Source organism: Danio aesculapii, chromosome 22, assembly GCF_903798145.1.
Source record: "Danio aesculapii chromosome 22, fDanAes4.1, whole genome shotgun sequence".
NCBI lineage: Eukaryota > Metazoa > Chordata > Actinopteri > Cypriniformes > Danionidae > Danio > Danio aesculapii.
The window spans coordinates 28,893,931-28,917,293 of NC_079456.1; the positions used below are offsets into that span (position 1 = coordinate 28,893,931).

The 23,363-nt window shown below is 37.7% G+C and overlaps 1 protein-coding gene across 1 annotated transcript in view; it reads left to right on the forward strand.

The window, feature by feature from the left end:
- Nucleotides 1-615: 615 nt before the first annotated feature.
- The window catches only part of tasora (transcription activation suppressor a), a gene marked incomplete at its 3' end in the record, with an annotated part of 53,646 nt that continues 30,898 nt past the window's right edge, over nucleotides 616-23,363 (forward strand). Inside the window, 10 exon segments of the mRNA XM_056447616.1 lie at nucleotides 616-971; nucleotides 3,583-3,728; nucleotides 10,379-10,471; nucleotides 10,630-10,702; nucleotides 12,137-12,228; nucleotides 12,308-12,463; nucleotides 12,684-12,817; nucleotides 12,900-12,931; nucleotides 21,414-21,519; nucleotides 21,602-21,705. Of these exon segments, the coding sequence (XP_056303591.1) occupies nucleotides 758-971; nucleotides 3,583-3,728; nucleotides 10,379-10,471; nucleotides 10,630-10,702; nucleotides 12,137-12,228; nucleotides 12,308-12,463; nucleotides 12,684-12,817; nucleotides 12,900-12,931; nucleotides 21,414-21,519; nucleotides 21,602-21,705 (1,150 nt within the window).

Consider the following 23,363-nt stretch of genomic DNA (forward strand, 5'->3'; position numbering starts at 1 on the left):
GACTAAAGAACAGAAGAAACTTGAATTGCTGTTGTATAGGACTTATATAATTGTTGACATTTTGTTTTCAAGCATTCGGTTTTGCATCTAACAGGAGAAGCAACAACATTAATTACTGTAAAATGCCAGACCAACTATATCACGTTATTGTTTGAATATGTATATGTCATTATAATTTCTCATGTTCTTGGTGCTGACCTTATTTATTTATTTATTTTTTTTAATTGAATGCTTGAAAAACATTAACAACAAATGTCATCAATCAAACAACAGCAATCCAGGGGTTTTCAGTCATTTAGTCCAAGATAAGTGCAAAGTCCTTCATCAAAGTCCTTGTTCGTATTGCTTTTAAGTTTGTTGATCCCTCAATACTCTCAAAATACATTTTCAATTTTAAATTTAGGAAAAAAGGTTTACACTTACAAAACTTGCTCTTGTGAGTATGAAATTTGGCCAAAAAAAGGTTTATAAAATAAGGTGCTGACCTTAAGTAGTTCAGCATTTGTGCCTGCAGGCGACGCTCGGGTGACATCATCGAGCAGTGTCATGATGGAGCCACCGGGCAGCGCTGCTGCGATCTGTTCACATTCACACACACTGCGGGAATGAGTGGGCATGTACATGAGTGTGTGTGTGTTTATGTGTGGTGTGAGGCGCGTTCAGCACAGCAGACACAAACCCTACGCTGCATGCAGCTTTCGGCGCTGCCAGGAGAATCCATGTCCACTCATGTCTGGAGCTCATGAATAAAGCGGTGATGGAGCATCGAGGAGAGAAATACAGCAACAATGAAAAAGACAATCCTGCTGCGCCTTCATGGAGCCAAAATGGCGCCACGGAGGAAGAGTATGGATGTTCGGACGGTCCCGGTGAAGAGAGACGGGTCAAGAGCGGCTCACGGGCCGCAAAGCCAGCCGAAAAACAACCGCGACTGAACTTCCACATCCCCCGGAAGAGCAGAGAAAAGAGAGGTGCGCTGGCCCCCTTTGCTTTTTTCCGTTAAGTTACAGACTGAGCTCACTCACTCTGGGTCTCAAATTGTAGCGAGGTCTCAACACATACAGTTCTTTGCATCACACGCGCGTTGAGCATGTGAGCATGTTTTTCTTTTCCAGAAGTGCTCGTTGGATTGGCAGCTCTGCCGTTCATGACAGGATACATGGAGATCCCGTACATCGGCCCGTAATATATGACAATAGAAACATACGATATAAAGTGTGCGTTTGTTTGTGTTTACGTACACTCAGGTAACAGGTTGATCTGCCACACCCGTTATGTCACCTGGGGTACAAAGGGGAGACATCTAGGGTATTTCCATGAGTTAAGAAATACATAGAATTATTAATTTTAGGTAAAATATGATGAAAAAACTATTTTAAAAGCTGTTTTTATATAGTTTGACCAGTCATTCAAACATTTCAGTGTTCAAATCCTCAGTTAAATATTTTGTTAAAGAAATATTTGTTATTGCCGTAAATATTACATAATTAAATAACTGAGTTATCTTAAGCATTTCTAACTTTAATTCGTTTGTTTAATTTAAATTCAAACTAGGTTTTCTTAAAACACTCAAAGATTTAAAAAAATACTGAAACTATTTTCATGCAATTTCTAAGTAGTTTTGAGTGTTAATTGCAGCAAATGTATTTTTATGACTTTTACACTATTTGTCAATAGCAAGTATAAAATCATGTCACACATTGACATCACAGAATTTGATCAAACAAATGGTTTGGTAATGAGGAGAACATTTGAAACGTTGGAATTTTGCACAGTTATGTGATTTAATCAAAGTCATATCGTGTGCCAAAAGCTCTAGGCAATTTTTTATAGCACATTTCATACACGACAGTAATTTAAATTGCAATAAAACAGAATAAAAGAAACATAAAATACATCAAATTTAAGAAATAAAAAGTCCTGATTTGAATGTGCCTTATGTTGGAGCACATCTGATCATTTCTAGAAGCTGATTCCAGATTCCAACAGCATAGTAGCACTCTGCTTTGAATGAACTCTTGGAATTTCCAAGTTACTCAATCCTAATTCTCTGAGTGATCTGCTAGGTTTGTATTCAGTGAGGATATCTGCATCTCCTAGGCCGTTTAAAGATTTCAACACAATAATAGTAATAACACTTAGTAACAATAATAATAACTTATTTTATTAGTAAAATTTCGTTTTTTTTACGTCAACAGGTTTTTTAAAATAAAAAAAATGTACAGTGGTTGGACAAAGAAACTGAAATACTTGGTTTTACATAACGTTTCATTAGTATGATGTAGGGCCACCTCTTAATGCCAATACAGCATCAGTTCGTCTTGGGAATGATAGATACAAGTCCTGCTCAGTGGCCAGATGAATTTTGAGCCATTCTGCTTGCAGAATAATGTCCAGTTCACTATGTGATGCTGGTGGAGGAAAACTTCCCTGACTCACTCCTCCAAACCGCCCCAAAGTGGCTCAATAATATTTAGATCTGGTGACTGTGCAGGATACAATGTTTGAACCATTGGTTGCCCATGGTCCTCCAGAATGGTTGGGTAGACCTTGGCTTTTTTGCACACGTATTAGGCCTAAGGATTTCCATTAAATTGCAACATCACTGATCCACCTCCTTGCTTCACTCTGGGTATGCAACAGTCTGGGTAGTACGATTCTTTGGGGCCTCTCCACACTGTAACTCTCCTGGATGTGAGAAAGACGGTAAAGGTGGACTCATCAGAGAACAATACATGTTTCACGTTGTCCACAGCCCAAGATTTTTGCGTCTGGCACCATTGAATCTGACGTTTGGCATTGGCATTAGTGACCAAATATTTGGCTATAGCAGCCTGGCCATGTATATTGACTATGTGAAGCTCCCGATGGGTGGAAACAAGTTTAGAGTTAAGGTGCACATTAAATTCTGCAGTGAGTTGGGCAGCTGTGGCTTTATGTTTTTGGATGCAATCTAGGTTAGCACCCAGACATACCTTTTAGGCAGCTTCCGCTTGCGTGCAGTTACTCCTATTGGGTGGGGTTCATCCTTCTTGGTGGTATGCTGACATTACACTGAATACCGTGGCTTCAGATTCATCACAAAGGCTTGCTGTCTTGGTTCCATTTACGCCAATGAGACACGCATCAACAATTTGTCCTCTATTGAACTCTGATATGTCACCCAATTATGTTGTGTGCATTGCAATATTATAAGCTAAACTGTGCTATTACTCTGCTAATTAAACTGCTTTATAGAGATGTAGATTTCATTTTCCAACAGTACTTGCACACAGTGCCAAAGCTACCAGTACCTGGTTTAAGGACCATGGTATCCCTGTTTTTATTTGTCCAGCAAACTTGCCTGACCTTAACCCCATAGAAAATCTATGGGGTATCGTGAAGAGGAACACACGATACGCCAAACCCAACATTGCAGAAGAGCTGAAGGCCAATATCAGAGCAACCTGCAACAGCAAACGCGGATTAACGCTTTAGATATACTGATTAAAATTGACTTTTCTGTCTGGATCATAGGCTTTTTTGTGATGAACGTGATTGTATTTGTATTGTGTTCTGATGTTTTTCTCACCACCTTTACAGCTCTATTCCAGAATGTGTCTACAGACTCCAGAGAATTTTCAGACATCCTGCAAATCCTCACCTCCTGTTACAAGGACTCTTCTTCCACTGGGATGTTTGTTTACTCAAAACCTCGCCTCGTCCACAGTGAACCACTGGAGAAAGACGTGAGGGTTTTACTCTTTTCCTATGCTTACTTTTAACTTCATGTGTTGGGCTGAGGTGTATGCAGACACAAATGATCCACTTGTTATTACTAGTACCTCAAGCGGAATGAAGTCACGTTTTACACTGTGTTCTTTAATTTTAACACCTTTAATCTTTTTGGTTATTATTTTCAGGTTAGGTAAAGAAAGTCAGTTCTCACCTAAATTACAAGCATTTAGAATTACTTTACTTTTAAATCTTTTGTTGTTGATACTCTTGCTCAAAGTCTTAACAACAATAATAATAATAATAACTAGGTAGGACTGTTTAAACAAAGTAAATAAAATGTATACAAAAGTATTATTGCTTTAATTAGTAAGAAAGGCAAACAATAATTTGCCATCATCATTCAGCAAATACACGTCATTCTGGTCTGGGTAAGGTCTCTCTTTGTAGTTTATGCTTAAGTGCCAAACACCAGGGCAGAGTATCTGGCGTTCTTGGAGTCCTTGGGAAGGGGTGCTGTAAGGTCCTTCGACTGAAGACTGATGTTTTACTGTGGGAAGTCAATACTTGGAGAGGTGTAATTGGCAGTATCTTTTGCTCCATGACCTAAATCCAAGTGGTGGTTTGTTGATTGACATCTGTGCTAGTCACAGTTGTCCATAGAGCTGTCAACTGATCACCACATGGTAGTTAGCTGGATCTGCTGGCTGGTTAGTGGTTCTCATCCTCCTGCCACCGTTATCCCTTTCTTTTTTCTGGCAGGTGCCATCTGTGGTGAAACTCTTATTGTGGGGGATTGTGCGGGTATCGTGGACACCATCCTCACTGTTCTGATGCCTAGGTCGCCTCTATGGACGTGCCGGCCCTGCCCACAGCGCATGCCTTGCGTACATTTTATAGTTCTTTTGTGCTGTTTGTGTTGCTCTGTAATAACACTTACAGTTCCTCTGTGTCGAGTTTCTTCAAGAGTATTTTGTTTTTCCTGAATGCTACAAGTAGCTAAAACTCACTCACTCAGACCAGCGGACGTGCAACCACTTTAATCATAAGGTAAACACAAAACAACAGTTTCCATCTAGAGCTCCTTCACGGGACTCAACACTTTCTCCATGGCCTTCGCAGCTCTCAGCAACACCCACGCTTGTCACCGGTACCAAGCTGACCAATTACCAAGCTTACACTACGCATCGTTGCGACGTGTAGTTACATTTTTTAAAAGGTGCACTTCAGCGTCAGCCACGGCAAGGGCTATGCGACCATGTGAAAGCTGCGCCAGTGCATAAGCATACATGTGTGCTCGACGCAGCAGTATAAATCAGCCTTTAGCCCTCTTCCTGGAGTGCAGTGCCAGCAGTCAGCTCCTCGTTGTCTATCATTTCTAACCACTAAGTGGCTGTTCAAACCATTACTAGCAGCCAATATTTTGAGACTGCACATTTTATTTCTTACGTGTCTTTCTTTATTTCTTAAGTCTACTTGCATTTTATTTCTGATGTATGGGACAATAAAGAAAAGATAAATGGTTTTAAGCAGGTCATTATTCGTGTTACAAGGTGTTGTGGAACTGACAGTTTTAACCGTAAAATGACCAGTGTGTCAGATGAAGAAGAGACTGAGTCAGAGGTTCCAAGAATGTTTACTGAAGACTGTTGCAGTTTTATTTGCAGAAGCCAGCATCAGCACTCGCATAGTTTGCTGGCCGATCTCGCTTACAATGTCAAATCAACAACAATTAGAAACCAATATACGTCAGTAACTGCGTCATATGATTGGTTGAAACATAGATAGAAAATGTCCCTGTGTGTGTCTCCAATTCCGAACAGTATCTCCAATGACTTAAGCATCAAGCATACAAAGGTCAGACATAACAGGAGGATATTTGTATGGTCAGGATGATCAAAAGTGTAACTCTGTGCTCGTCTTCATGTCTTCAACTATGAAGAGCACATGCACATACACAAAAAATACTTATCTACTTCAAGGATGTTTTGCTCTCTTGCAGGCATCTTATCAGAATGGTACACTAAACATCTTTCCACTGAAAGCTAAGCAAAGAAATTCTTTTTTATACAATAGAATCTTAAACATAATTTATTCTTTAACACCGTAAAATTAGTGCCTGAATCTAGTAACAGCTGTTCAAGTTGCATCAAACGTCCAGATCCACATGAGAGTTCTCAGTGACCTCTTTGGGCCTGAAGATTCTGAGGAAACTATTTTGCTTACAGAAAAATTACACATATCACTCCGGTTTTACTCTGAAGAGGGTTGACACTAAGGTCATCATATAATCTAGGCCCTTAAACATTAATCTTTTTTTAATAATCTTAAAGACATAAGAAATTATATGTGTTACTCCATCCTGTAGTGGACATCTGTTAGAGGTAATGCCAACTGAGTGATCTGAACGGAAGGGGAATGTGTTATAATATTGGACATACATCGATATGTAGTATTATTCTATTCCTAAATCACCTTAGAAATTCAATTAAGCTGCCAGAACCCGATATTGATGCCACATGAGAAGAACAAAAGTGAGGATTGACCAGCACCTCCATGCTGAGTGATGAAAGATGAAAAATATGAGTAGATGAGTTCTATGAGTAGACTCTACTGGCGACTTAGAAGTCCACAGTCAACTCTGACACAGACAGTACTCAGAAGTATCTCTGGCAGCATGGGATAAAAAAATATACAGTCCTTATACAAGCATTTTTGCACATTCTATAAATAATATATTTATTTTTATATGAAAAAAATAATCACTGAAGTATGATAATCAGTAAAGTATGCCCAGGGTGAGTCATGGGAGTGGATCAGTGATGGTTTGGGCTGCACTATCATGGCATTCCCTTGACCCGATATTTGTGCTCGATTGGACCATAACTGCCAAGGACTACCAAACCATTCTGGAGGACCATGTGCACCCAATGGTTCAAACATTGTATCCTGAAGGGGGTGCCGTGTATCAGGATGATAATGCACCAATACACACAGCAAGACTGGTGACAGAGTGAATTAATGAACATGAAAGTGAAGTTGAGCATCTCCAATAGCCTGCACAGTCACCAGATGCAAATATTAACATCTAAAATGTCTTCAAAACAGAAATAAAACATCTAGACATCTAAACAAAAGATTTTGACTTTTGCTTACAATAATTGTATGATTTTAAAATCCAGATACACCCTTTGAAAAGGAATGTGGTGCAGGGTCAGCATATTATGCATCTTAATGTTCATGTGTTGTAGGGGTGGATGACCGTGTTCTCTAAACCTCCATTAAGTTTGCACTGAGAATCATTCAAAAAATTAAGCAGCTCAACTGTCTGTTCCGCCTAGTGTGTGTTTCAACCTGTGTACCTCTAGACTCTGGATGGGGGTGGGGCTTTGTTGGCTGACATGGCTCTACAGCATTGTGTGGAGGTCGGGGGCCGTACCTTTGGACTGAGAAACTGCAGTGGTGATTCCCATTTTTAAAAAGGGAGACTGGAGGGAGTGTTCCAACTATAGAGAGATCACACTACTCAGCATCCCTGGTAAAGTCCAGCCAGTGGTTAAACCTCGGAATCAGGAGGAACAATATGGATTTTGTCCAGGCAGTGGAACATAGGCCAGCTTTATACCCTTAGTAGGGTGCTCAAGGGTTCATGGAAGTATGCCTAACTGGTCCACATGTGTTATGTGGACTTTAAGACATTCAAATGTGTCTCTTGTGGCAACTTCAGCATGCACTGGAATAGTTTGCTGCCGATTGGCAGTAAGGACGGTTTGCTGCCAGCAGAGATGAGAATCAGCACCTTTAAATCTAAGGCCATATTACTCAACCCGGAAAAGGTTGCCCGCCATCTCTAGGTTGAAAGAGAGTCCTTGCCCCATGTTAAGGAGTTCAAGTATCTTGGGGTTTTGTTCAACAGTGAAAGAAATATAGAATGTGAGATTGACAGGTGGATGGACACAGTGGCAACAGTAATGTGGTTGATGTACCTATTTTGCTGAAAGGCAAAGCTCTCAATTTACAGGTGAATCTACATTTCTACTCTCACCTATGGTCATGAGCTTTGGGTCAATTGAGTTTTCTTCGTAGTGTGGTAGGGTGAGCCCTTAAGCTGATTTATACTTCAACCTTTGCACGGTCGCATAGCCCTCGCCGTGGCTGATGCTGACGTGCACTTTTAAAAAAATGTAACTACATAATGTAACGCCGCGTAGCACAAGCTCTGTGATTTTTCTGCTTGGTAGCTGTGCTGAGCGACGCGAGCCCAATGGAGTGGGTGTTTACAAGTGTCGAGTCCCGTGAAGGAGCTCCATATTTTTTGTGTTTACCTTATGGTTAAAGTTGTTGTATATCCGCCAGTTACCGCCTCTGAACGACCGAGTTTTATGGCTCGTTTCCACTGACTGGTACGGTACAGTTCGGTTTGGTACGGGTCACCTTTATCAGGCTTGCGTTTCCACTAACAAGGGCACCCTTTTGGTGGGCGTGGTGTATGACAGAAAGTTTCAGTCGACGTCATTCTCGCTCGAGGAAATGTCTACAATAAAGCTGTATGGGTCACTTACATATCATATGAGAAGCGCTTCTCACAAAACAGATGCTTCATACACATAAATACTTTACTTCAATGAACATAAGTTGATTATAACTGCAGATCAATGACAGTGCGAAACAGCCTACTGTAACGTCTGTAATTATATTAAATAACTAAATAAATGAACATATATAAACACATACAGCCCTTTACAGTCTTTGATATGTTACCAACTACAGAAGAACTACACACAGCAGACGTTTTCGTCCGTATTTAGGTTCAAAACAACACAAAATATAGCCTACAGTCAGTGAAAACCTCTTATCTGTGTCTGTAATCTTCAGCAGCACATGTAGCCTCTGTTAAAGAGTAATTCTGTTATTCCCGGTTCATATTAGTCCAAAATGTGAAGATAATAAGTTAGTTATACATGGCATTTTGTTCATGTTTGCTAAATAATAATGTGCTCCTTTTTTCCGGCTTCTCCTTTGTTTTTTTGCGCTTCACTCTCGCGTTTGTCAGTGTCTGACAGGATTGGGTTTCAAAAGCACGTCAATAATCAAGCGCAGGTTATTATCATCAGCTCAAGAAGTTTGTTATTTCAGATATAATGTTAGACGCGTGCGAGCGCTAGCAAGACAGCGAAACCGCTCGCGCCTCTGACTGGCTCGTAAAAAACTACAGGGCACAGGGTAAATCTGCTCTTCTTCTTGGCTTTGAGGCTGTTTATCAAGACGACGACAAGGTTTGTTTGAGCCCGGGTCAACCATGGCTCGTTATTATATGTATATATCATTCCGCTGTAATGTCTCGGCTCGTCGGCTGTGTATTTCAAACATGGCGGGTTTTTTGTTTTCATTCTGGCTTGTTGCGTAAGCGAATGACATATCTCTGTAAACCAATTTTCAGCTGCGCGTGTGGCTCCGCCTTTTGGTACCCTTTCTCGTGTTTGGTACCCTTTCAAAAGGGTGCCGAAAAAGTGGTACGGTTCGGTTCGGTACGCTTTTTGACAGTGAAAACGGCCATAAAAGCATACCGTACCGTACCGTACCACTCAGTGGAAACGGGCCCTTAGCTACTTGTACATTTAAAGAAAAAAAAAAGTGAAGAAATTTGACACAGAGGAAACATAACATAACCTACTGCCATCTAGTGTTTTGGAAGTGTTATTGCAGAGCAACACAAACCACACAGAAGTATAAATGCATGGCTACACACAAGGCATGGGCCGTGGGTCACGGCGATCGCTCGATGCAGAAGTATAAACCAGCATTTAGAGATGGGGTGAGGAGCTCTGATACCCGGCAGGAACTCTGATTACAGCTGCTGCTTCTCCATATCAAGAGAAGCCAATTGAGGATGGTTTCTGGGTGCAGTCTTTCAGGCTTGTGCCGTTGACAGTAGGCCTCGGGGGAAGACCCACGAAATGCTGGGATCATGTCTCTCTTGGTATTTTCGGAGAAGTTGGAGAATATATCTGGGGAGAAGGAAGTATGGGGTTCTCTCCTGAGACTGCTGCCCATGCGATCCCGGCCCTGGATAAGTGGAAGAACACAAAGAAGTCACAAAGAAATCCAGAAATCAGCAAAACACATTTTAATAATATAATCTAATTTAGAATCTATTTTTATAGGGCTGAGGCATATGGGCAAAAAAATCATATCAAACATGTCAATGTTTAAATAAAGTATATAAAAACAAATATACTCTTATCCACATGGCTTTAGCCCAAGAAAATATTTTCATGATTTACAGATGGTTAAATGTAAAATTCACGCACTCTAACAGTATTCAAGTACAAAAATGGAACAATCAAATGTAAAATAACATGGTCCCCATTATATAAATAATATTAAAAGTAATATTTAATAATACCTTTTTTTTTTAAAAATCTTTAATAAAAAATCTAATTCAGCGATGTGACTTGCTGATACACATGATATCGATGCTCCTATATTGTTCAGCTCTACTTGATAAATTGCCAATCCCAATTTTTCTTGTGGTTTACTGAGATGCAAATGTTGCTTGTTTTAAGTGTAAAGGGTGTATGAGCAATAATAATTTCATTATCATCTACATATCTGGATTGGTCTTGGTACATGATCGTAATATTGTTATGTTGTTAATGTGCAGTTCATGGAGAAGAGAAGAGAGCTCAAGGCGGATGGGCGCACAGAGAAAGAGTTGTCTGAAACCTTCTGCTTCCTGCTTTCTGATGCTCAAAAGGTAAATGGCCTGCTTATTTCAGACTTCTATTTTCACTTCATTCAGAATTTCATGCAGTAACCTTCTTTATAAGTTATCGTTTGTCACACTTTTATTCATTTGGTATGGCTTCTGCTGCAATATTTGTAATACGGATGTGTTTTGCTTGCTGGTTGCAGGTCTCTGTGGTGTGTGAGAAAGGTCTGTCTGTTGGCAGCAGCTGGATAAATATGTTGGGGAATCCATCTAAAGGTGAAAGAATCAAACTTTTTGACTAAATATAGATATCAAAGCACTAAGTCTTGAATTTTATTAGGTAGTGGCCTGCGAGGAATCACAGACAATGAAATGAGAAATTAGATGTCAAAAAATTATGAGAACCATTTCAAACCATATGCTGATAATCTCTCCAAATGGTGCAATAAGAGAAACTGCGTGTTCCCTCTACAACGTCAAATTTGCACTCAGTGCTGCTGGTAACGCTACAACACCACTGCTCTGGGGAATGTTTCTTTATGCCGCTTTCAATCCCATAATGCACTGCATGGGCCTTTACGCTCAACTTTCATATGAATGAACTAAAAAATGCTCGCCACCCTGTGTTCCCACCATGCCAGTTTTTTTTAAAGGTGCCATAAGGCGGAATAGCGCTATTTACTTATGTTTTGTTGTTAAACTAAATACAAATCGACATTATTGATGCTTTAAAAGGTCCCTTATGAAACTGAAAAATAGTCGTATCAATCTTTCAGTGGCTGAACAACACTTCCATGTATATAGCTCACTTGTAACAACACAATCTACATCAACTTTGCTTGATGAAAATAGTTTTAAAACATATTGTTACCTCTCTAAAATAAATACTTCAGCCATGGTGTCATCCTCCTTCCAGTGTGCAAAAGTAACTCCATATTAATTCAGGATTTTAAAAAGGTTTGATTCTGCAATTTTTTACCGCTGTGACAGTCTCGTGTGCACTTGAACGTTACATGCACGGTCTAACAGCATATCTGCGTGAATGGCTGCAGATGTACAAATCTACATTTGCTGACAGACAGTTAGGGCTACATATTAGAACTCATTCTTGATCACATTTGATGATCACAGAGAGCTGAACAGATCTTTCAATCCCAGTTGATATGCACACGTCCTGTCTTGTTGATATGATTATACGCATTACTACAGAAACATGTTAATACGCAGCTGTCAAACAATTTGGTGGCCAAGGAAACCGTACTCCGACATCACATTGTGGTGGGCCTCAAAATTGCAGGGATTTGGATCATATTTTAATGTCAGGAAATTAAAAAAAGAGACTTATTCTCTTTATATCACTCCAATATAACTGTGGACGCACTATACTACACACAGTTCTGTTCAAATAGCTTCCAAAAGATGATTTTTATCATAGGTGTCCTATGATATAATAAAGTATGAAAATGCAATTGTTAGGCATATTATATTTGCATTTATAGTTGTATTTATAAAGTGTTACTAATTTCTGTTAATGTAGGATTAATAAATCTAAATGGATGCTAAACTATTTGCTGATTCTTAACAAATGTTTCATAGTATGTAGTTATAATGGTGTTACCTTTTTTTTTCATAAAATTGAATGAAGACTGCATTTCTCAATTCTGTGTTGTCATGTGCATGGAATAAATGCTAAGTATGTTGGCATTGCAGGCGTTTACCTGTGTCAGTTTTCTGATTTACTTCAAATCAACCCGTTTGAGCCTGGAACTACAGGAGATATCATCATATTTAAAGTGATAAAGGTACATCAGCCGTCTATTGTTCTCACTTGAACATTTTATTGCTCTTTAGTCTGACATTGTTTGATCTTCTGTACGTTAGGGTCGAGTGAAGAGCGTGCACGACTGTATATCCAGATACCCAGATAACCGGACATCCAGAGGGATTGATCCTACACCTAAATTTGACAGCCATTTCTCCAAGAGCTCAACTCGAGTGACATCCTTACTGTCACACATGGCTTTTGAGTATACACAGGTAAAAATAAGTACACTGAATTTAAATTAAAAGTATGTGAATATTTTGTTTGTTGGTGCACATGTGCTACTGTAATAAATCATTGCACAGACCGATTATAGGCTGTTATTATTAACATAAGTCTAATTTTTACTGGTATATTGCAAACGATACGATATCACCCATCCCCAATTACATGCTTTTCCTGTAAGATTTTTTGTTGTTGTTGTTGTTTTCACAGCAATACTTCTATGAGTATGTGGATTTCGAGATTTCTTCCAGGCCAAGACATGTGTGTCCGTATGCTGTGGTCTCTTATTACTTTAAAGGCAAAGAAGCTTCAACGGTCATCCCTAAACCACTGCCTCCTTTTAGGTACCTGACTGTACCCCTGTACACTTGCTGATGTGACCTGTGTAAAACTCTGTTTGTTTTTGAAATTGTCTTTGTTTTTCAGGTCCAACAGTCAGCCCGCTGGGACGAGTTTAGGTAGGCATCATTTCTCTTCAGAATAACAGTATATTTAACTGCAGTAGACTGTTTATTTTTTCTCTAATTAGACTGATTTAAACCTTTTTCTAACTAAAAGCAACAGCGCACGATATAAGGAATATTTATATTTCACTCCTAGGCCTGTGACTGTCACCGTGACAACCGCGGTGGTCAGTTGCCACCACGTGGAGTTAGCCTACGCAATTTTTTTTTTTACATTTCACTTATATTGTTACTAATAGGCTAATATTTTTTCTTATTATTATTATTAGTTACTATTTATATTATTACTGATTAGTAAAGTGTCATTTAGGCTATTTGTGAAGTTCTTAAAAATTTAATGTTTAATTATACGGTTTCAAAAATAAACACATACATTTGTACAGATTTTAGTATAATTCTTTGGTCTTTTGTTAATTCCTAATTTTTACATAAAATGTATATTAACTTAGGTAGGCTACTTGGGTGCAGGCGTAATTTGTTGGTGGTAGGCTACGGGAGGAACATTTTATGCCACTGAATATTGTCCTCACGACTTTAAAAAATAAATGAATAAATAAAATAACTTTCGGTAAAGATGCAAAAAAGCATGCTCTTAATCATTCTTGATAATCTGATTCGTACATGCAATAAACCTATGTTGCGCAAACAAGAACAAGCTTTAAAATGTAAAGTCTAAAGAGAGAGGACTTATTAATATGTTATTAATATGAGTTATTTATATTAATGATCATAAACACAAACTGCGTTGTATGATAAACGTTGTCACGGTGTCGTGTCTGCGACCTTTTCTCGTCAAAGAACAGATAATGCATCACCGTCTCCCCAGCCAGGTTTTCATCCACAGTTTTCGCTTTTGTTTCTTCTCCAATAAAGTATCGCTATAGCAGGCCCTGCGCTTCATGCTTCTGTCATAACTGAGGTGGCATCAAATTGCATATGGGGGCAGACCTGGTGACTGATTTTGGTCCCTCTTGTTCCTTTCATTTAGGCTATTTATTGCTTCGCATTACTGCCTAAGTTACTGACTTAAGGCAGTAATATACCTTTTATAGTAATAATAATATGTATTATTGATTTATTTTTTTTTTCAATGAAGCAATGAATGCAACGATTTTTTTAACACAGACAGATCATGGCTTCAGCACCAAATGAGGGAATTAAATTATATTTTATTCTCCTTATTTCCGTTTTATTTTAAATAACATAAATGTTAAATGGTTTAGGTAAAGATGTCAAACTATGCCCACACATGCAAGCCAAACCACTATTCATGTAACCAGTAAATAAATATAGTGAAATCGGCATAACTGAGTCATCACACTTCATTACCCAACCAATATCAGTGTTAGGAAAAACTTAAATGTTACAATCTAATGTCTTTTTTTTTTAAGCAGCTAAATGTGTTACTTTTTAAGGCATTTTTAAGGTGTTAGTGTAGCCAGAAAAACAGAAAGTCTGTATAATTTTAAAGATAAAAATAAAAATGTATGTTATGCTATCATAAGTGTTTTTTTTTTCATAAAATTGTTATGTAGGCATTTAAAAAAATCATTTGAAAAACCAAAAAATAAAAAAATAAATCATAAACCATTAGGCCTACCCGTGATTTTATTTATTTATTTAGCCTATTTTAATAACTTTGTTTTCAGGTTACATTTTCATTTTAGGGCTATGAGCTTACAAGTAAAAAATTTATATTCTAACTGTATTATAGCTGTTAAAATAGGTCTACGGTATATTTTCTGGTGTTTAATTTTGCATGAGCAAATAGCAGTATAGCCTATATTGCATATTTTTTTAAAGATTATCTTTGTTAACCTGCAGCGCATGTGAGAGGTTAATCCGCGGCAAATCCACATCACGTATCACCATACACCATATACCAGTATCACCATTTACTCATTTCACTTGTAACACTGCAAACTTGACTTTGCAGGCTGATCATCTTTAAACTCAAAGCCATTTTTTAAGTGTCCTAACCTAAGACTGCTGCCTCATAATGGGATGTTTCTTTTCACAACTGTAAAAGTGCACTTTAGCGATGTCAAAATGAAAGCAAATATTCAAAAGGGTTCTGCGTTTTGTCAAATTTATAGCTTAATTGTAATAAAATTAATAATAATTAATTTAATAAATTATAATATTATTTATAATATTTATATATATTTTTAATAATGTAGACCACTGTGGGAATGTGCAGTGTCCAACTAAAAAAATCTATTTGGCTACTCTGTTAATCCCTAACTAAAAAACTAATATAAAATGCCTGGCACTTGCATCTCTGCTAAAATTAATTAAACAGCAAATTTCTTTTGCTGTTTGACACAGACGAGTTGACACAAACCAGCGCTGATGCTGATTGCATCTGTGCTGCCTGGAGCCGCGTCATAAACTTACTAAATAGGCTATTGATGATTTAGTGTACAACCAGCAAACTAACCTTTTTTCCATTTTGGAACATATGTTTTTTATAGTTCTTTTATAATATAATTTTTTTTTAAAATAGCCTACATAATCTACGAATCAATCAAATCCAATGATTTTCTTGAATTTTTCATAATGATTACTCCGCACCAAACTGAAGCTTTTGTTTTATAGCTTATAAAACATGTATGCAAATTTATGCAGTATCGTATGTAAACAACAAAATTGTTATATGCTATAGTAGCCTACACTTTACAAAAAGTCAACATACGAGCCCTAAGGTTCAAACGCACTGACAGCGGGCACATGTGAACCGCGAGTGAGACGGAGGAAATAAGTCATTATGAAAATCTGCAACTCGCCTCGAACCTGAGCTGAACTATTTTGAAACTTGACCGTTGCATGCGTGTAGGATCAGCTGACGATCCGTAAACAAAGCGGCACGCATCGCGTTTTCAACGTGGCTTTTCACGCAATATGAGAATATAAAGAGTTAAATTGATACAGTACACGTGGTTTCAAGTAACAAAACACAACTAATTACATAATTTGCAAGCTAAAGTAAACGAGGCAACAATTTTAATCGCACGTATTTACACTTGTGAAATGGAGGAAGAAACTGATCCATGATGCACTGATCCATGTTCAGACTGTACTGATCCTTCCTTTAACAAACGGGCAATGAAGTCTTCTTTGTAAGCATGTAGTTTCCAGAAGCACTCGAACTGCTCAAGGCTGGGCTATAATGCTGAGGTTTCATCTTTGGGAAGACTGTCAATAATATCCATCTGCAGGTTTCAAATCTCCCGGGTTTGCGCGCGCAACTACTTGTGTTTCGTATTCGCATCATCACGAAACACCTAATGACTCGTTATCAAGACAACTCGTTTGAAGCACTATGAGTCGACTCTTTTATAGATTAATCAATAGTTTTAAATAGGGGTGGGCGGTACACCGGTGTCATAGTCATAACCGGTGTGACATTGCGCCACGACATGGATTTTCTAATACCGTCAATACCGTGATAAATCAATTATGCGCCTTGAATGGCTGCATTTACATCAATAATAGCTAATTCTAAATAATAAGGCATTCAATTTTCTTCAAACGTTCAGTTGTGGTCTGAATACATGTCCTTATACTACAGGGCTCGAAATTGCAACCATTTTGGTCGCATGAGCGCCCGAAATTTAATCTATGCGCCCTCATAATATATTTGGGAGCATTTGTGTGTCTGAATTAGGGCTGTGATGGTAATGGAAGAAATCATGCGGTATGTCGGTTAACCGCGCAGATATATAAAAATAAGCATTTTTAACGCACTAAATAACTGACCGATTGTAAATAACTGACCGACAAAAACTAAGATACAAATTGTACAAAACTAAATTCGTTTAAAGAATATTTTTCTTCCGACGAAAATATCTGAATTGTATATTTTTGTGCGTCTCCATCCGCTACACATCTGTGCAGTGTTTGTTTCGCTCCACGGAAAAAAAGGATTTAATTAATACTCCACTGTAATTGCTACACAAACTCCTGTGATATATTAGCTACATTTTTAATAAACTTCTTTACACACAATTATTATATGCTAAAACCTATAGCCTACTTTAAATAAGTCAAATATATGCGATTGTTGACTCATCACCGGTCGCAGCATGCGCGTCTGTTTATAGCTTCTGTAAAAAAAAGACCCACATTTGAACAGCCTTTTAGCAAAGCCTATATTAATATACTGATATTCCTGTGCCAGTTTGACACTGTAAATTAAACTGAGGAGAGTTTAACTACTTCACAACACTCCGTCACCTGCTCAGCGCGAGGGCGAAGGAGAAAAGTGCAGCGCTGAGGTAAAATCATATTCTCAAGTCATAATCTTTAAAATAATGACTTGTATTATACATGTTGATAAAGGGACTGGGATATAGAAATTACAGCGGTGCGTTAAAAATGCTTATTTTCTGTGGAGCGATTGATTTGAGTTAGTAGGTCTGCTTAAAATAAGCTTAAAAAAACAGCCTATGCTGGTTATAAAAAGGATTCAGTGTTTTCGTTTTGTAATCTAAATTTGTAATTTAAGTGGAAAATACTCAGGGCAGGCCTTTTATTCCTTTTATTTAGTTTATTCTGTTTTTCTATACAATCCTGAGATTCACAAGCAAAAATCAATACTAAACTAAAATGGGCGGTGATGACTGTAATAACCACATCACTGCGGTTGACATCTCATTATGGCGGTGATGCGGTTACCGTCACACCCCTAGTCTGAATATAATGGTTGTAGTGCAATCTGATTTGATTTTCTCTAAAAACTTGCTGAATCGCTCTACCCTGCTGAAGTATTGGTTATTAGCTGTCAGTCACTCAACGCTTCCCGCTGTCAGATAACAGGGAGCTTTTGTTACTGCAGGAAATGCAAACGACTGAAGAGTGAAAATTGCACAGGTTTGCAAACCTCACCTAAAGTTATAATAATAATAATGGCGCAGATAACAGCGATCATAACATGAGGTAAATGTTGATCCGCCAGCTGAGATCAATCAAGTGTTTTCGGAGAAGGTGCCCGAATCTCGATGCGTTGCATTCACCGCGTGTTCAGCGCAAATGTCCGCTAAATATAAAGTCTAATACTGTAGACATTATCGCCAAAGAAACTCACCTTTACTAAGTTTACACTGAAACTACAGCTCATAACAATGAGCGGAATTGCGCCGGTGGTCATCATGAGAATCCTGCTCTGTCTGCTCATAAATTGGTGCGGCTGACTCACCTGCTTTATTCCACCAACACAGAGAAATGAAGATCAGCTCATAACGAGACTGAGTATTTAAAATGACCCAAACCAAAACTTTTAAAGAGTGATAGAAGTGAGACTTTCTTTTGTCTGTTCTTCCTTGAGATGTATATTATTTTGCTATTGAAAGTAATACCGTGATATTATACCGTCACCGTTCAAAAGATGAAAAATACCGTGATATTAATTTTAGGTCATATCGCCCACCCCTAGTTTTAAACACTGTACACTTACAGATTTAAGCCTTATCTGGATATTTTACTTCACTTAGAGCTGTGTTACACACAACATGGAAGGGCATTTTCAAAAACCCATAATATGGGCTCTTTAAAGGTTCAAAAGATCTGAACTAATTCATCAGCCTTGCACTGCTACCATTTACAACTAAAGGCCCGTGCACACTGGGATGCTTTTTGCTCACGTTTTTCATCAACGGTTAACACCTTTAAATCACTACTTGCCGTACACTTTTATACACATAAACACTTATTTAACCACACACTTACATGCCAATTTGCACATAACAGCTGCACATATAACGTTGTATATAGTAATAAACATTGCACATACAATCTGTATATTTGCACTCACTACTTGCTTCTATTTTTTTAAAAATATATTTATTATCTGTTTTTTGTCCTGTCTCTGTTATCCTGTTGCACTGTAGAAGCTCTGTCACGAAAACAAATTCCTCCTATGTGTGAACTTAGCTGGCAATAAAGCTCTTTCTGATTCTGATTCTCTTTCTGATTTAAATAAAAATACTATTTAAAAAACTTTTAGACTAAATAAAAGGCGCCAATGTGATCATGCACACCAACGCGCAAAATGGCAGGCATGCGTAATTTTTTTAAGAAGCGCCTCAAGGCTGATTCATACTTCTGCGTCATGCACACGCGTATGCTACGGCACAGCCTACGTGTGGACACATGGCCCCTCGCTGTGGCCATCGGCGTCGCTGACGTGCACCTCTCAAAAAATGTCATGCGTACGAGTAGCGCAAGCTCTGTGATTGTTCGGCTTGGTAGCGCTGACGAATGTGGGCGGAGGTGAGAGCTGCGCGAGTGTGATGCAGCGGTTGTTTACAAGTGTGGAGTCCCGTGAAGGGGCTCCAGATGGAGACTGCTGTTTTGTGTTTACCTTATGATTAAAGTTGTTGCATGTCCGCCCGTTCCTGCCTCAAAATGAGCGAATTTGAGCCACTTGTACATTAAAGAAGCGTTCAGAAAAAACAAAACACCAGCGAAGGAACTCGACACAGAGAAACTTAGACACCTACTGCCAGCTAGCGTTTCGGAAGTGTATTGCAGAGCAACAGAAACGGCGCACAGAAGTATAAATGCACGCCTACGTGCAAGGCTTGCGCCGTAGGTCACGCCGATCACTTGACGCAGAAGTATAAATCAGGCTTCATGTTCGTTTTTTGTTTTGACGCGCTGCGTCAAACCTGCTCCACCAATCAGATTGGCACTTTTGTTCACGTGCACGGAGATACTGAAGTTACAGTAAACAGCACTTGGAGGGGCTCAAGCGCACATCGCTGGAGCTGCTACTTGAACCATCCATGCTTGTTCGAATCGCCAGTAACTTTAACTACTAGCGTGTCAACTTTGTCTTCTTCTTCTGTGTTACAAGCGGGTGTCAGAAGCTTAAAGTTGTGTAGCGCCATCTAACGTCACGGAGTGATTTTGCATACTCTTCTGCTCGATGCCAGTAAAAATCACTTAGGTTTGAATCCGGAAAAACATCTCAAAACGCTGACTATAAAAGCAAAGCGAAAAGCGTCCCGGTGTGTACGTACGGAGTTGGTGTTTCTCGTAATGTCGGATCGAACACATTGTTGCAGTTCTAGAAAATATGTGTACTGATAATAAAATGCATCTAAATTTTTATTAATATGTATATTGTAGATGATTTTCTCGTGTTCGCTAATTTTGTGATCTGTTATAATCTGCGGCAAAATGTAACGATAATATTGTATCGTATTACCTCGTACCTGAACATCTGACTACTTAACTTTTATCTTTTTATCTATCTTTATTTTTTTTATTTACACTTGCAATTTTTTTGATTCACTGCTCTACACAATTATTCCAATCAATCCAAGTTAATGATTTAATTCTAAATAGAGCTATTCAAGTCATCTGTCGAAATTATATTCAAATTACAATATTTATTTATATATATATATATATATATATATATATAAAAATATATATATATATATATATATATATATATATATATATATATATATATATATATATATATATATATATATATATATATATATATATATATAGCAGAAAAAACAAAACAATGATCGATATTTCCAGTATTATGCAGCCCTAACTGCAACTGATGATTAACAGTAAAATGAAATCAAGAAATGTTTCCTCTTCCTAACAGGGAAAACCTACCAACAATGAAGAAAGAAATGAAGAGATTATATTATCTCGTGGATTTGCAATCAAAATGTAGTTACAATGGAACTCAATAGGGCAAAAACATCCACTAACATAACGAAAGGGTAGTCTATTTGCCCAGAGTGTATTGAGTTGTTTAAAAATTGTATGTGTCAAAGTAAGATTTGTCATGTAAAATCAATTTATTTGCTGAAATGCAGAGAAGGCTCACAATCACACTAGAGTGAATAAAAACATCCCCAACAGCATACACTGGTTACAAAAATTAGTTTAGGCTAGATGTGTTTATGTTAAAAAGTTTTTACAACAGGGCCAAACTATAAAGGATTTGTTGTGGAATGAAGGGCACTAACAGTTAAATATTATTGTTGTTTAGTTTTATATAGAGCTACTAATGGATAATTTTTCATATATATTATTATTATTATTATTATTGTTAAATGAAGTTATGCAATTTGACCTGCAGAACAATGTGGTTTATTCTCTCAACAGTTCAGTTTTGACCAAATGTTAGTGGTTCCCAAATCCAGCTCTCTCTTATTTGACACTCAAGGATCAGTTCATAGATTTCTCTGTTACGAGCTGATGATCTGAATCAGGTGTTTTAAGGAAGACATACAAACGTGTTGGGTGGGGAGTACCAAGGACAGGAATTGAGATCCACAGACTTTGGGGAACAAATGTACAAAATCTATGAACTGGTCCTTCATGAAGGCTTGGTCAGTCATATTGACATTTATCTTAGATTGAGAAATGTAATAGCATTGAAAACAATACAGTTTTTTGCTCTGACTGTCTTGTTTTCCATTTGTATTTGTTGTTTTGATAGGTAGGCACTGCTACACGGTTTGGCGTGGACATTTTGTGAACGGGGGAAAAGATGTGTACCAGGCCTGCCTTCGGTCACTATCTCAACCCTTTTTGCCCTACAAACTGTGAGTCCCACCTATGGCAACCATTACCTGTAGAGTAAATGACATGGCATTGTACTAATTCATGATGCATGTTGCTGTTCAGGCCAGAGAAGATTGAGATTGGGAAAGTGATGAGGCTACAGCAGGTGAAGCAGAAAATTCCATCGTCCATCTTCTCCTGGAACCTCTACACGGGCAGCCATGAAGGTTTGATCACTTGGCACTTAAAACATGTTGCAGATCCTAAGTATATATCCATAATTAAATGTGTATATATAAATAATGAAATGCATTAAACTGCTACAAAATAGCATTATGTTTATATATGTTTATGTTTAGCAAACGTTGTAATTAAAATATAAAACATTTTTTCTTATCCATAAGTAGGGATGTAACGATTCACCATGAGGCATTTGAAAATCGATTCAAATACAAGATGGTTAAAACTGGTACAAATGTTGAATGAATCGCGATACATATTTTTAAAAGAGGCGCAAACTCTCTCTACCTGCAGATAAGCGGCGAGAAAAAGGTGGATCGGCAGACTAAAATGACACAGGGTTTCCGTGGGGTCCTAAAAAGTCTTAATTTGCTGTTATAAGTCTTAAATATTTTTGCACAGGTCTTATTTTTCCGATGTCCATGTAACGCTACATCTAATGCTCATTTAAATTTTTTTTTTTGTTGATTGGTTTTGTTGTTTGCCTTGATGATTTCGGCTGGCAGAGCTCACAAAATGTTTTAAGACTCGGGTGAACAGTTCGCACGGCACCTTGTTTGATTTGAGTGCAATATGAAACTCTTTCGAGCGATTTTGTCTGAAACAGGTACGACTGTACAGACATCTTTATGATCCAGCCATGCGTGATCTTAGGGAGAACCAGATAACCAATAATTCTTGGCTAGAAATTGTAACAGCCGTGGGAAAGGAGGAACGTTTTTGTGAAAGTTTAGACCCAAGTGGTTTTAATATTACATAATATGTTTTTCCACCATTTATAGGTTTAACACTGATGTATATATTACAATTTTGAATTTAAAACAATTTAATAGAACTAAAATTTAAGTAGCAAATTGTTTCTTTGATAACTGGAAAGCAATATTTGAACAGTTTACAATATACTGATGCCCTGTTTTCTAGTCTTTATTGGTGATAATGGTCAGGAATGTTGGACCATTATTGCCTTTTTAGCATAAGAAGAGGACAGAAACTAGCCAGACAGTAATGTGTGAATTGTGGAGTGGGCAAAAAAAGTCAGTATTTTTAGTAAGTTTATGCTTTTATTCTTGTCAAAATAAAATAGATAATTGTAGAGCAACCCATGTTCTGTTGTCATTGATATTTAAATTAATTAGGTAGAAGGCTGTCCAAGATATGAACAAAAGCAAGTGATGCATCAAGTTTGATTTAAAAAATCTTGATTGGTTATAAAAATCCTTATAATCATTATAATGAATTCTAAAAATAATAAATAATAATTCGCTTAAAAACCTTCAATGATATTAATAATATGACCTAGTTCCGGAAACGTACTACTTCTCTGTTTATCTATCTGACCTTACAGTGGGTTTCTTTTCACCACCCCCTGTCATTTAAAAGAATATCTCAATTGTGACCGCATGAAGTATAAAAGCCTCGTCTATTTCTGTCTATTTCTGTCTATTTCTGTCTTAAGATGTTTGTTTGTTTTTTTCTGTAGTTCAGTGGTGCATCTAACCTGTCTTTAGTACTGTTCAATTTGAATACATTTGTTTTACCACTAATTTTGTTATTTTTATTTTATTTATTTATTTATTTTTTGCATTATCTCTTTGTGTATGCGTGTTTTTGATATTGTTATATAGGTCTTAAATTTAATACTTAA